At 39.8% G+C, this 14,587-nt stretch overlaps 1 protein-coding gene across 6 annotated transcripts in view; it reads left to right on the top strand.

Moving 5' to 3' along the window:
• Positions 1-4,789: 4,789 nt before the first annotated feature.
• The window catches only part of wdr17 (WD repeat domain 17), a 37,293-nt gene continuing 27,495 nt past the window's right edge, over positions 4,790-14,587 (top strand). For 2 of the 6 annotated variants that reach the window (XM_035637194.2, XM_035637191.2), the window contains exons 1-14: positions 4,790-4,976; positions 8,688-8,816; positions 9,986-10,169; positions 10,261-10,491; positions 10,676-10,786; positions 10,910-11,050; positions 11,446-11,568; positions 11,698-11,885; positions 11,987-12,155; positions 12,377-12,468; positions 12,676-12,758; positions 12,869-12,955; positions 13,317-13,481; positions 13,925-14,040. In XM_035637194.2, coding sequence (XP_035493087.2) covers positions 4,839-4,976; positions 8,688-8,816; positions 9,986-10,169; positions 10,261-10,491; positions 10,676-10,786; positions 10,910-11,050; positions 11,446-11,568; positions 11,698-11,885; positions 11,987-12,155; positions 12,377-12,468; positions 12,676-12,758; positions 12,869-12,955; positions 13,317-13,481; positions 13,925-14,040 — 1,957 coding nt within the window. In that variant the 5' untranslated portion in view covers positions 4,790-4,838. Of the gene's footprint in view, positions 4,977-8,687; positions 8,817-9,985; positions 10,170-10,260; positions 10,492-10,675; positions 10,787-10,909; positions 11,051-11,445; positions 11,569-11,697; positions 11,886-11,986; positions 12,156-12,376; positions 12,469-12,675; positions 12,759-12,868; positions 12,956-13,316; positions 13,482-13,924; positions 14,041-14,587 lie in introns of those variants that run through there. The other 4 variants (XM_035637195.2, XM_035637193.2, XM_035637196.2 and 1 more) reach the window with 3 other exon arrangements.

The following is a 14,587-nucleotide window of genomic DNA, read 5'->3' on the forward strand; positions in this document are numbered from 1 at the left end:
CAAAATTAGAAAAAGTGTTTACAAATAGAGGAAAATAGAATGAGACTGTTTCATATTTTCAAAATCATTAAAAGACAGAGAGTAAATATCCTGATATCCTCCCAAGGCAGAGTCTCGGAAACTGAGGGATGGATGGATTAGCCAGCCCTTTCACTCAAACTACAACTCCAAAGAACAAGGTACTTCCATCCTGCTAAGTAAAACCACACCATACTCCAATAAGTCAACTGTAACTGACCCGGAAGGGTGTTTCATTATAATCAACGGCAACATTGAAAAAGACAACATTACAATAACCAGCATCTACGGACCAAACGCTGACTCCGCCACATTTTTCCACTCCCTATTCGCAGAACTAGCCAACTTCCAAAACTCACACATCATTTTAGGAGGCGACTTTAACACTGTACTGAACCCAGATCTAGAACACTCCACCATTTCAACCTCCAATAAGCCTCTCCCCTCCTCATCTACAATCAAATAATATATGTCAGATAGTGGACTGACGGATATCTGGAGACTGCACAACCCAGACAAAAACAATTTTCTTACTACTCCCCATACCACAAGACATACTCCCGCATTGATTATTTTCTGAATGACAACTCACTCACACACAGAGCAACATAATCCAACATTCACAGTATTGCCATCTCAGAACATACCCCTATAACCTTCAAATTAACAACAGGAATTCACCCCCAACCCCCACCCAGTTGGTGCTTCAATACATCACTCCTAAAAAACCCGGATTTCACCAAATACCTCAAACAAGAATGGGCATTCTTCCTATAAACCAACAAAACCAACTGATATCGGCAGCAGTATTTTATGGGAAACAGCAAAAGCAGTCTTGAGAGGTAAAATAATAGCATACTCCACAAACAAAAAGAAAAAAGAAACAGCAAGAGAACACTTTTTACATCAGGAGGTGGGGAGACTGGACACCCTAGCCTCTTTAATGCCTTCAGACACAATCAGAAAAGATTAACTTGAAACCAAACATGAACTTAATACTCTTCTTAATAAATGTTTTTAATTCAATCTCCTCAGACTTCGGCAACAAAATTTTGAATTTGGCAATAAAACTGGTAAACTTCTGGCTAATCAATCAAAACAGCAAACTGAAAAGTCAAACATCACATCAATAGTAGTTTTTTTTTCTGGTAACACTATCCAAGTTCACACTGCAATAAATGAAGCCTTCAGATAATACTACACCAATCTATACACACCTGACAACAACGCTACATCTGCAGAAGCATACGCCTTTCTGAGGACTGTCTCCCTCCCGAAAATCAATACCAACCAAGCAGAAAGTCTGGATAAACCACTCACCATAGAAGAACTAAAGAAAGCACTAGAGCTCATGCCCAACAATAAATCCCCTGGATTAAATGGATACCCTGTTGAATACTACAAACATTTCTGTTTCAACCTTATTTTTCAGTACAATCTATGAAATCCACAACAAGCTTAAAATTCCCCACCACATGAATACTGCCTTGATCACACTGATCCCCAAACCAAATAAAGACCCGAAACACTGCACCAACTACCGACCCATATCATTAATAAACGCAGATGTCAAAATTATAAGCAAAGCTCTAACAATAAGATTGGAATCTGTAATCTCATCACTCGTGCACCCAGATCATACTGGCTTCATCAAAGGGAGACATTACTTAGAGAACATGTGAAGATTATTTAACATAATTCATCTATACAAATCCCCGGATACAGAAAGGAATCACCACCCAGCCGTCATTGCAACTCTAGATGCAGGACAGGTATTTCACAGTTTGGGGTGGCCCTTTCTCTTCACCTCCTTAAACCATTTTGGCTTTGGCCCCAACTTCATAAACTGGATTAAGATACTATATAACACAGCATCAGCATCAGCATCAGTAATCACCAACGGAAAAATATCCCAATCATTCAACTTAAACAGAGGTACTAGGCAAGGATGCCCATTATCAATATTACTCTTTGCACTTTTCATCGAACCACTTGCTTTAGCCATAAGACAGAATGACAGTATTTCAGGTCAAAAAACCAATTCAAACCACCATGAAATCAGTCTATACACCGATGACATCTTACTCTATCTAACCAATCCATCATCATCCCTCCCGTCAGTCCACAATCTGATTAACAGGTACAGCGGGGTTTCTGGCTACTCCATCAATTGGTCTAAATCCGAGATTCTGCTCCTTAACCACTTCGACTGGGATACTGAGGTTGGGGATTTACCATACAACCGCACAACTCAATCCATTAAATACCTAGGAATCCATATGTCAATTAACCAAAATGATATATTCAAACTCAGTTTCACCCCACTACTACAATCCATCAAAGAAGACTTGAACAGATGGAACTAATTCCCACTCTCTTTAATTGGCCGCATCTCTACCGCCAAAATGAAAATTCTGCCAAAAATCAACTACCTATATGCCATGACCCATGTTAACCCACCCCTTGGCTGGTTGTCCCCTCTGAATACAATTATCAATACATTTTACTGGAAAGAAAAGAAACCCAGGATTAAATTAACTACTCTTCAAAAAACCAAACAGTATGGCAGACTGGATGCACCTAATTTCTATAACTACTGTCTTTCCCACCAGCTTCGATACATTTGATAATAATAATAATAATCTGCCCATTCGACACATTGCATTTATTGAAATATGCCATAAAAGAGACAAAGAACAATAACTTCCACAACCTCGACCCTCCATTATTATCAAAACTACGTTCACTACAACCTTAAAAATTATTATTACAAATGTATACATTTTTTTCTTACCATGACACAACTTTCTCAATACCAGTACATAAATGGACTTCAGACTTAAATAAAGAACACATCGACGTAGACTGGCAAACAATATGCAACAACACATTCTTCATGTCACTAAACTCTAAGACTTAACTCATTAAATACAAAATCTTACACAGGGTAAACATCACTTCTGACAAAATGCACTATATGGGTTTCACAGACAGCAACACCTGCTCACACTGCCCCTCTACATAGACAACCACTTCCATGCATTCTGGCTCTGCCCACTTGTCAGCCGGTTTTGATCGGAATTCATGGGAAAGCTGTCAGAGTTCCTCAGCCTCAGCATCCCATCGCTCTTTTTAGGAGATATCTCCTCCCTCACTGTACCACAACATCTCCAAACTTTCGTTCTCATAGCACTCACTGTAGCCAAGAAAACAATTTTACTCAACTGGAAAGACAGATCAAAACTCTCAATTAATCACTGGCTCAATCTATTATCTGACCATGCAAATCTGGAACAGCTCACATCATCAATAAAAGACAATATGATGGCTTTCAACAAAACCTGGTCTCCTTTTCTGGTGCACATTCAAAGCTTATTCCTCTTCATTCCTCTTCATTCCTCTTCACTGCCCCCCAACAAGACAATCAAAATATAAACACAATAAAAGAAAAGGATAAAACAACAAAATATGGCTTCTTTCTTCTCTTTTTCCCCTTTCCCCCCTAGTTTTCCTCCTTCTCTTAACTTTCGCGATTTTCTTTTCCTTATTTTCATGTGTATGTATTATGAATATTATTTGTATTATTATTATTATGCAAATACCTTTGTTTTGTAAATACGTCTATTTACTTTTTTAAACTTTTTTTTAAGAGAGTAAATATACTACATTACTAACAGGATATTTTCTGTTTAGTTTTCTTCATTTTCACATTGTCAAAAACACAACTGATTTGTTTTTAACTTATGTCGTCATATAGTTAATTTCATCAGTCAATAATATTAAAAGAATAACTTACACAGATGAATAAATGAACAATAATATAATATTAAATTGAATAGGTACAGTATAATGAATAAGTATAAGTATAGCTTGCTGGGCAGGAAATATCTTCTAATTTATAAAACAGGCTTTATATATTTCACTGTGTTTTTTTACACTACATTTCATTTAATATGTATTTTGATGTATTCCTGTTAACTTACATTGGAATCTGTTTAATTTGTTTAATTTGAAATCTAATGATTTATACATTGTAGATTTAATGATTTATACATTGTAGAGTTGTCAACAGGGTCTGTTGATAACATTTACATAACTTTATGAAATTTGGTGATGTTGAAGTTTATAGTATAAGTAAAAAATAAAAGAGCATGCAGTTCTGTAAAAACAATGTTGTTTGGAATAAAGTACTTCGAAAATGAGTTTGGGGTTGTAAAGGATTACTTTAAATATATGTATTATTTAAATCAATAAAATTCAACAAAATTCAATAAAATTCAACTTCCTCCAGAATTTGCTCCCAGGTCACGTGACTCATGTAGACTTCAGATAGTTCCCAGAAGTGCTTGGTGTGCAATAAGAATCCATTATTCAGATCGACAGAACTGCAATTTTTGGTAATTAGTAGTCAATAAATGTATCTATTTACAATATACAGACTATGTATATAGGCATATAGGCAATATATGCCTATGTAGTATGCCTATGTTGTAAGTCAATACGCTTTTTTAAAGTAAAATTTAATTAATAATTTAATGCTTTAATGCGCATGTTGATTTGATTCAGAATTGCTGATAATGCACAATCTGATTATTTAACGTCTTACTCTTACCCTTACCCACACAGACTGTCCATTGACTCCATTCTGCTGCTACTCTAATGCGCTGCTCCTTACTTCCGGGAACTATTGAGAGGCTCCGTGATCCGCCATTGCTGGAAAAAAAAAAAAAAAAAAAGGTCCATCGAAGTGAACAGAGTTGTCGCTACTCTCTCTCTCAACGGCTCTGGGCAATCGTTGTCGTTGACACCCGGGACTGCCAATGGCTGATCAGAATGATTATTCTCACGGACAATCACCGCCGTGGTCGAGGCCCACCCCCACACCAAACAACGGGGAGCAGGGTACATTTCAGCACCCGGGAGCTGTCCGTTGTGCTCGAGTCGACGGACACCTGACGGTAAGAAGAAACGCACACACACACACACACACACACACACACGTTGCCTTTACAAGGGTATAGGAAACAAAGCTCACAGAGCAGAGCCGTAAAGTCCCGCTTGGTGCAGTTCTGTCACCACCACCCCGCCGCTCTGTGGTGAACATCTGCGATACCGAATGTCTCCATGTCAGGATGAACTGGTGCTGGAGAAACCTGTTGGTGACTCCTACATGTTGGGGAGATGCAGGAGGACACGGGCTCTCTGCTGGCGGCGGCCGCTCGGGGTGAGAAGAGCTCGTTAACGTTAGCAGCTTACAAACGGGGTTAGCCTATTTGTTGACCGGTGCTCTGACCAAACGTTTAAGGCTACGTTGTTCTTCCTCCTCCTCTCTTCCTCCTTCTCTTCTTCTTCTTCTTCTTCTTCTTCTTGCTTACTATCGTTCTGTGGTCCAGCTCACAACAACGGCCGATGAGCGTGGTTTTGCTTGATAAAAACGCGTCGGGGTCATGAAGGCAGATCAGTCAGACACGCAGCTGAAGAAACGTCAGCTTTTGACGTGGAGACTATTCACGCAGGCTTTACCTCTCAGTCCCATTCTCCTCAGGGAGTTACATTAGACACCAGTGTCACCTGAGAATCACCAAAACTCCCATCGTCGGAAAATAATTCCTCAGCGGACAAAGAGGAGAGGGGTTCACCTGATATTTTAGAAGAAAACCAATGTAAGACATTAAACACTGTGCTCTAGCCAAAGGTTCTGTTAAGGTGTGTAGGATTCCACAGCATGGAATCAAAATAAAGGACATTTCAGCAGCAGAAGGAAAAACCCTAAGAAACTTGACACCTAGTACATACCTCCTCAAAGGCCCATCTGTCCCCTTAAAGTCAATCAAGCCTTATCTGAGTCACAAAACAATCCAGATCAGATTATAAATTGATTAAAAAAATAAATAAAAATGAATCCACATCATCACACATCTCAGAATGTTTAAGGAAGTGAAAAAAAAAACATCCATCCACCCCTTTGTCCAGATTCATGCCAAAATGCAATTGGCTTCTTTCTTGGATCATGTCCCATCCTTCCACCAAGTTTCATGGAAATCTTAGTAGTTCAGTAGTTCAGTATCTTTTGCATAATCCTATTGTCCAACCAACCAAACAACCAACAAACAAACGGCCAGGGGTGAAAACTTAACCTTCACTCTCATGAAGCAGTCATGTGATAGATTGTTTGTTCAGAATGATTTTTCAATTTTGAAAATTGACCAGCCCTGGTCTCATTGCTTCAGCCTTGTGCGATGATAATGTGAACCTCATGGTGCCACTTAAAGCAAAAGTAAGGGGTCACCAACATCACCATGGATGACTGTGTGAAACTTTGTCAGTTCACCAAATGGTGGTTGAGATCATAGACTATATAAAAATGGACGTAATCACTGGTAGCACGAAACCTGAAGCCTGTATTCTCTGGAATGACCTGTTGGGGGCGACTCCACTGATTACAAACAGAAGTCAGTAGAAGTCTGTGAGAAAATGACCCTACTTCTCACTTGATTTTTGACGTCAGTAAACATTTTCCTTCACAAACCAATGGGTGACGTCACGGCTGGCTGCCACTTGGTGGAGATTATACTAGAAACAAACATCACCAAAGTCACTAGGATTCCTCCTCTGGGTACTATGAATATTTGTACTGAATTTATAGCAAACCAACCAACAGACCATCATTGTGATTTCCAGAGCAATGCTGCTAGCATGGCTTAATTGCAGACTCTACTCTACTTTAATTAATTGAAAAGAAACTAATAATGTATTCCATTAACAGACAAGGTTTGGGGACTGCTGTCCATTTACAAGCTTCTGAGTTATTTTTACAAGACCAGTTTTACTATGTCAATGATATTCTCTCTGTGGCCCCAAAATGATTGTTTTTGGACTCTTATTTGTACTTGCACAAGTTGCTGGAGACTAATGAAATAATTCATTATTTTACATTGTAAATTCAAATGTTGATAAGGGCAAATACATTTTGCTTGTTTGAAGGACTTTTAGAAAGTCTCAGCACCAGTGTTTTAATAAATCTGGATCTCAGCTTGAGACTACACCCATGGTACTGAAAAGATACATGAATGTATATTTCGTTATTTCTAATTAAACTTTGTCTAATTAAACTGTCTGTACATTCAAACCGCAAAGCAAATCGACGATCGGGCCATTTACTTTAAAGATATATCTTAATGTACATATCTGAGGGGAAATTAAAATGAATACGATTTTTTGTGCCCCTCTGTCATCAAATCTGAGAAATTCTCATACATTTTCTGTTAGAGAAGAAGAAGAGCTAAACTCTGACCCTACAAGAAAAAAGAAATACACATAGTCAAAAAAAATCAAAGAAGAGTGATCTTCTGGCCTGAGGACATAACATTTGAGTTAAAAACCTCTTGTTTCAAAGATTTTATCTTACATCCAATTACAGATTAAATGTAATAATGGGATGTTCAGAAATATCCACAGGGATCATTAAATGTTCCTCCATCAAAGTTCTGCACAGTCATTATTATTAATCAAAAGGAGAATAGACTGAGAGGAATTTATATGTAAATCAGTTAATTTGCAGCTCAGAGGCAAAGGTTACTGGGGATCTGGCAACACCTCTTTGAAGAGAACCTCGGTCAGGGAGTCCCTGGTCTTTCAAGTTTTTAATCTCTTCTGCGATTCAGGGGAACTGGCCCTTTACAGATAAACACTCACGAGGCCTCAAAGCCCCTGTTGCTATGAAGGTCTAACAGATTTAAATAAATAAGTAAATATGCAAAGTAAGACATGTACTCGACAGTTCCGCTTGCTTAACACAGTTTTAGGATTGCTTTAATTATCTTAGCGGAAGATCATTTTGGTTAAGGTAAGATAGCTAACCATCTCCCACAGGGTCCTTTTCAGGACTCTGGATCTGACAATGTGTAGGAGCTTCAACAAGTGGACGCCAGCACCATTCTGACAAAGTCAGTTCCTCACTGATTTCAGCCAATCACAGCACAGATTAATTCAATCCTCTCTCCCATTTCTGTCTCTTTAATCGTCTTACCCTCTCTAACCTGGGGATCCACTGGTTGTTAGTATGCTGTGAGTGTTGCTAAAACACTAGAATTTAACACTGTAATTAAACCTTTTATAACAGCCCTGTAATAAATATTGGTTTAGAGACAGATGTGTTAATTTAATTCTACATTGCAAAGCAACACATCAACTAACAATAGAATACTAAATTGAAGCTGCAAGCCGCAATGATCGGATTAGGTTGTAGCTACACAGACTTTGCATCTGGACATAATATAGTGCCTATTAATTTTCGTGAAACATGCTGCATGGGCTAGTGTTTCATGAACATGTATATCCCCACAAAAATAAGATTTATTTGGGAGAAAAAGAAGAATGAAATAATAATAACTTCTTACCTTATAATAGGGCCTTAATGACAATAGGGGATATGGGGAAGATCAGGTTTTAGTTATAAGTTATTTGCACAAATCTCAATTAGGTTATTACTGCCATTAATTTACTAATTTACAACTGAGGGCAATGCTTGCCTGTCTACAAAGTCATTGCCACTAAACGATCATCAAACAGAATATAAAAATACACAGAAAACACAAATGGAAGGTGTGGACTGTGAATGACTTTAATGTGACATCATTAGTTTTGTGTATGTGTTTGTGTGTCTGTAGGTGAGGATGGCCAAGGTGAAGCAGGTGGGCCTGCTGGCAGCAGGGTGTCAGCCCTGGAACAAAGATGTGTGCGCTGCAAGTGGAGACCGCTTCGCCTACTGTGCTACTTTGGCCATATACATCTACCAGGTGAAGCAGCGGTGTGCGCATTTGTGTTCATGAGGCTGGTGAATGTTTAATCTTTATTTAAAAGTTAACACTTTTATATACAATTGATTCATTCTCACTCAAGCTAAAAGTGATTAAGTTGAGAAAAAAAGAACTCACTAAAATACTGCATCCTCACATCTCCTCTCCCACAGTGAGATTTGGATCCATGTCAATCCATAAAAAACATACAGTAGTAACACTGTGATTGTTTCATCTTCAGTTCTTTTTTTCAGTGGCTTCGGTCAAGGGTTCATATTACCGCCACTTGAAGAATCAGAAGCAGGCCGATTTAACTGGATCTATGCATTTCAACATTTTTTTCTAGCTTACTAGCTAACTTCTTTTGGTGCACTGCACTCTTGACTGGTGAGAATGAATTAGGTTTAAGGTGTCACAGCACATTCACGGGTCTTTTTTGTAAAACAGTGCGTAGGATCCAATCCAGTTTGCCAAAAAGAAGTGCATGCACGCCTTCATGCAATTTGAAAATGCGCAAAAATGCCCCATAAATTGCCATAAATGGTCAATTCAAATTAATAAATATTGAAAGTAATATTGTTCCTGTGGAGGATGGAGGCAGGGTTACAAACAAAACATAGATGGAGGGCAGATGGCTGCAACAAAGAGGGTCATTTCTGAGCTTAAAGGGGCAGTAAGTGATTTTTCTAAAAGAAAACACATTTTGTAAAAATCTTGTGTGTGCAAAAATCCAGGTTTTCGGCGCAGCCCAGGCTCCTTAAATGGAAAAAACAAAAAAGTGGTGCGGACCGCACCACACAACACTGAAAGTGCAGTTAGTAAACATCACTTGTACATATAAAGCAGTTATAAATGTCGCCCCAGGTTAGTAGGAAACTTTGCATGTCAATCAAAATTTCTGTTTTTAAATATACCTGAACTTCTTCAGTAGAGTACGGCGGAGGTAATTACTCTGTGTTTGAGTCACTGATTTAAATCATTCAATCACTGCAAACATTTTGTCCCATGCATTTTTTTTTTCTTGTTTAGTCCTTTTGTGTGAAGTGTCTATAGCTTTGGACAGAACTGATTCTCTGTCTGCAGTCTGTCTTTATTTACTGCAGCAGGAAAGTTTCTGTTTATTTCCCCTGCTTTCATTCCTTGTCATTGTCTCAATGTGTCTGTTGTAGTTGGATCAGCAGTACAATGAATATAAGTTGAGATCCATCATGTCAGAACACAAGAAGACTATAACAGCTATCAGCTGGTGCTCTGACAACCCTGACCTCTTTGCGTCAGCCTCTGCTGATAACCTGCTCATCGTGTGGAACGTTGCGGAACAAAAGGCCGTAGCAAGACTGGACAACACTAAAGGTAGACAGATGAACAGTGTAGTGTTTACAGTCAGATTGTTGCACTGACCTCCCATCTGTAAAGTTTATATCGTCTCCTCTTGCTTTCCCAGGTGTCCCCACGTCGGTCAGTTGGTGCTGGAACTCAGCTGATGGAGTGGCATTTGTCTCTCAGCGCGGGCCATTGTATATCTGGGTATATGCCGGTCGTGACTCTGGGCTCACAGTGCATAAAGAAGCCCACTCCTTCCTGTCTGACATCTGTCTCTTCAGGTGGCACCCGACCAAGAGGGGCAAACTGGTGTTTGGACACACAGATGGAAGCATGTCTATTTTTCAGCCAGGTACGCAGTAAAAACAAGTTAATAAAAAAAGACTAAAAGCTCACATGCACTAACACACAAACACACACACACACACACGCACACACATGCATCTTTTGAGCCTAACCATAACATATACTGTACATCTTCGTCATCTGAACCTGGTAACACAAACCTTCATTAACCTCTGTCTTCTCTTGTTTAGGGAGTAAAAGCCAAAAGCATGTGCTGCGTCCAGAGTCATTAGAGGGCACAGACGAAGAGGACCCAGTTAGCGCTCTGGAATGGGACCTTTTGTCAACTGACTACTTACTAGGTTAGACAAAATGATCACAACATTTCCAGCATTTTGTTGATTAGAGTAATTTGAATTTCAAATGTTCAATGAGACACATAGAATATGTTATTGCCAGCGTTGAAGGTATTTTTTCTCTCACAGTGTCAAACCTCCACAATGGTATTCGGCTGGTGGACAGTGAGGCATTGAATTGCATCACGTCCTTCTGCTTCCCCTCAGCTGCTGCATCAGTTCAGTGTCTGGCCTGGGTCCCCTCTGCACCAGGCATGTTCATCACCGGAGGTAACGGCACAACGTGTTTATGTGGGTTGTGTGTGTGATCTGGTTTCCCTTCTGCCTTAATGTGTTGATCTCCAGGTTAGAACACATACCACATACTGTACCACTCAGGTGGTATGTAGTGTGTATAGATGCATTCTTATTCACAAGGTTGGTGGTTTTATTCACAGCTCCCCCAGTCAAAGTGCCATTTGGCGAGACACTGCCTCAGATGGCTGTGCTGTCAGTGAATGGGATGTGTGAGTGAGAAAGAACACGAATATGTGTGTGTGTGGATGTGACCTGCAGTGTAGAGTGCTGTGAGTGGTTGTTAGGACTAGTAAAGTGCTATATACTGTAAATACAGTCCACTTACAGCACCATTTATCTTTAAAACCACAGTAATGTGTTAATGTCAGACTCTCAGGTTGGAGTACTGCGGGTGTGGAACGTGTCTCGCTCCACTCCTCTGGACAGCTTTAAACTGAAAAAGACCGGCTTTCATGCTTTGCATGTCCTCAACTCCCCTCTCAACAAGAAAGGTAAAAATGAGTATTAAACCTTTTAATGATAAATTAAATTACAACTTTTGAAAACTGTTACAAGCTGCTGTGGATGTATAATCTGTTTATGTTTTCTTTGACTTATTCCACTCTTTCCTCACACTACAGCTCCAAGTTTCAGTTCAAACAGTAAAAGTCAGCACACCAGTTCCACCAGCGAGGCAGTGCCTCCCCCGACCCTGTCACAGAACCGCTCCTTCTCCCTGCCTCCTGGCCACGCTGTGTGCTGCTTCATGGATGGAGGGGTGGGACTCTACGATATGGGTGCCAAAAAGTGGGACTTCCTACGAGACCTGGTATTGTGTAACATCATATGCTGTAAATTCAATAGCCTACACATTCTTACATGTGATCGATGCACAACCCTTTGCTCTCTGTTTTGTTGTGTTGTTTCCAGGGTCATGTAGAGACCATCTTTGATTGTAAATTTAAGCCAGATGATCCCAACCTGCTGGCCACAGCTAGCTTTGATGGAACGATTAAAATCTGGGACACAAACACACTAACAGCCGTGAACACCTCCCCTGGCAACGAAGGAGTGGTTTACTCACTGTCCTGGGCTCCAGGTACGTCTACGCCACACACGTGAGCACATGCACAAAAAAAACCCAATAATATATGTACACAACTAAAACATCCCAGCCAACAAAAGATAGGTTCACCAGTACAAAAAACTTCTTGTCTCATCGCAGCAGCTATATAAAGTGTATCATCTGTTGCCCATGCAAACCTTTCTGTGTGTGTGTGTGTGTGTGTGTGTGTGTGTGTGTGTTTGTGTGCTTTGAAGGGGACCTGAACTGCATTGCAGGGGCAACGTCTCGTAATGGAGCGTTCATCTGGGATGTCAGGAAAGAAAAGATCATCACTCGCTTTAATGAGGTTCAGCATGCACTGATTTTGAAAAGGAAGATGTGTCTTTCATGTAGGCAAATTCAATTCAATATGGCTGCTGTCTTGCCTTTTTTTACACCAGCAATTTGAATCAATATACATTTACTTAGTGAAAAATCTGACTCCAGCTTATTTCAAACGATGGATGAAGTGATGATGCCGGTGTGAGGTGACGACCTCTCTGTCCTCCTACAGCACGGTAAGAATGGTATATTCTGTATATCATGGAGCCATAAGGATTCTAAGAGGATCGCTACCTGTAGTGGAGATGGATTCTGGTAAGTGCTCTTCCTCTGCTCAGCGAGGAGCTTGTTCTTTTTATGAGAGAACAGTATCATATCTTTTTATCCCTCAGCGTCTCATGTGTTTAACATTGTTTTAACAACAGCATCATTCGGACCATTGATGGCAAAATCCTCCATAAGTACAAACATCCTGCTGCTGTGTTTGGTTGTGACTGGAGCCAGAACAACAAGTAAGACAAGCAACCATCTGCAATCTTTTGACAGCTGCCTGGTGCTGCAGCTGGCTACAACCTAGTATTCACTTCTTTACAGTTTCTATGGTAAATAGTTGGGCTTGAAGGACAACACTTATGAGGAAATGCAGAGACAGCTCGTAGAAGAAAAACAAACTTAACCGTGTTCAGAACTGTGAACAGTTGGTGTGAGCACAAAATGACTGTCAATGCAAAATCAAACCATGTCTTAAATGATATTGTCCCAGATATTCAGGCACATTATTACTGTAAAAAGCAAATGTGTTGTGTCCACACAGTTTGTGGCCACAGTTTATCACATGTCCTCCTCTGGCCTTCTCTTTTGCACTTTCTGAAGGGACATGATAGCGACCGGCTGCGAAGATAAAAATGTTCGTGTGTACTACCTGGCCACCAGCTCTGATCAGCCTCTAAAGGTCTTCACCGGGCACCTAGCCAAAGTATTCCATGTTCGCTGGTCTCCACTCAGAGAGGGGATACTGTGTTCGGGTTCAGATGATGGGTGAGTATGTTCACACAGACCGAGATGCAATTCAGACTGACACAAACCTTTAAGGACGAGTCTGTTTAACTGCAGCAACACATAATGAAGTGCAAAAACAAGATCAAAGCATCAAAAGAGAACATTGAGCACAAAGTATATTCAAGTAACAGTATGAATTACAGGATATGTATTACATTTCGTTTTTTAAATTTTGTTTATTCTAAATTTATCTTTCATTTGCTCAGGACATTTTGAGGCTGTCTCATTGTGTGTTATAATAATTGAATTACCAATCCCAGTTTCTAATTTGTCACCAAACAACAACCAGGTCTGCTTTATATTACGATTTTAGAGGGAGATGATTATTTACATTACTATATTTAGCACAGCAAGACAAAAAGCCTCTACTTTTTATTATGATCTGTTGATCAGAAGCTCACTTAATGTGTGTGTCTGTGCAGCACTGTTCGTATATGGGACTACACACAGGACGCATGTATCAATGTGCTGATTGGTCACACAGCTCCAGTCAGAGGCTTGATGTGGAACACAGAGGTCCCTTACCTCCTCATTTCAGGTAAAGCACAGTAAAAGTACTGGCTGATTTTCCAAAGATGTTCCAACTACCAACTGTTTTGTAATCAGTGTTTTATCGGTGTCTGCACTGCTGAACCAAATTTTCTGCTGGCATTTTTTCCAATGCCTCAAAAAATGGCAAACCAGAGGAAACATGACCTCTTCAAACACGAAATGCTGATGGTTCATTTGAGGTGGACTTTTGATCTGTGGAATTGTATTAAAGAGCTAAACATCGTCAAACAAAGAGCAAGTAGCTCTTCTGTCAAGGAACTTCTCAGTGAGATTTTTGACTGATTATATGGAAGATAGAGTGTAGAATATAGAGTGTAAAATACTTTGGCAGAGGTAGCATTGTATAGTTCACCTTTACTATAACCTCCATAAAATGTAAAGTAATATTTAATAGGTAGGTAGTAGATAAATGGAAATTATTAGTAATGTTATCTGTTGGAGTCATGCTGACAGTGAAATATGGCTTTTTGTAGCATCTAGTGGCAGCTTAGGGAAGCTACAACAATATCAGGCAACACACTCCACTGTAATCC

The sequence above is a fragment of the Scophthalmus maximus genome, chromosome 8, assembly GCF_022379125.1.
Source record: "Scophthalmus maximus strain ysfricsl-2021 chromosome 8, ASM2237912v1, whole genome shotgun sequence".
Lineage (NCBI taxonomy): Eukaryota > Metazoa > Chordata > Actinopteri > Pleuronectiformes > Scophthalmidae > Scophthalmus > Scophthalmus maximus.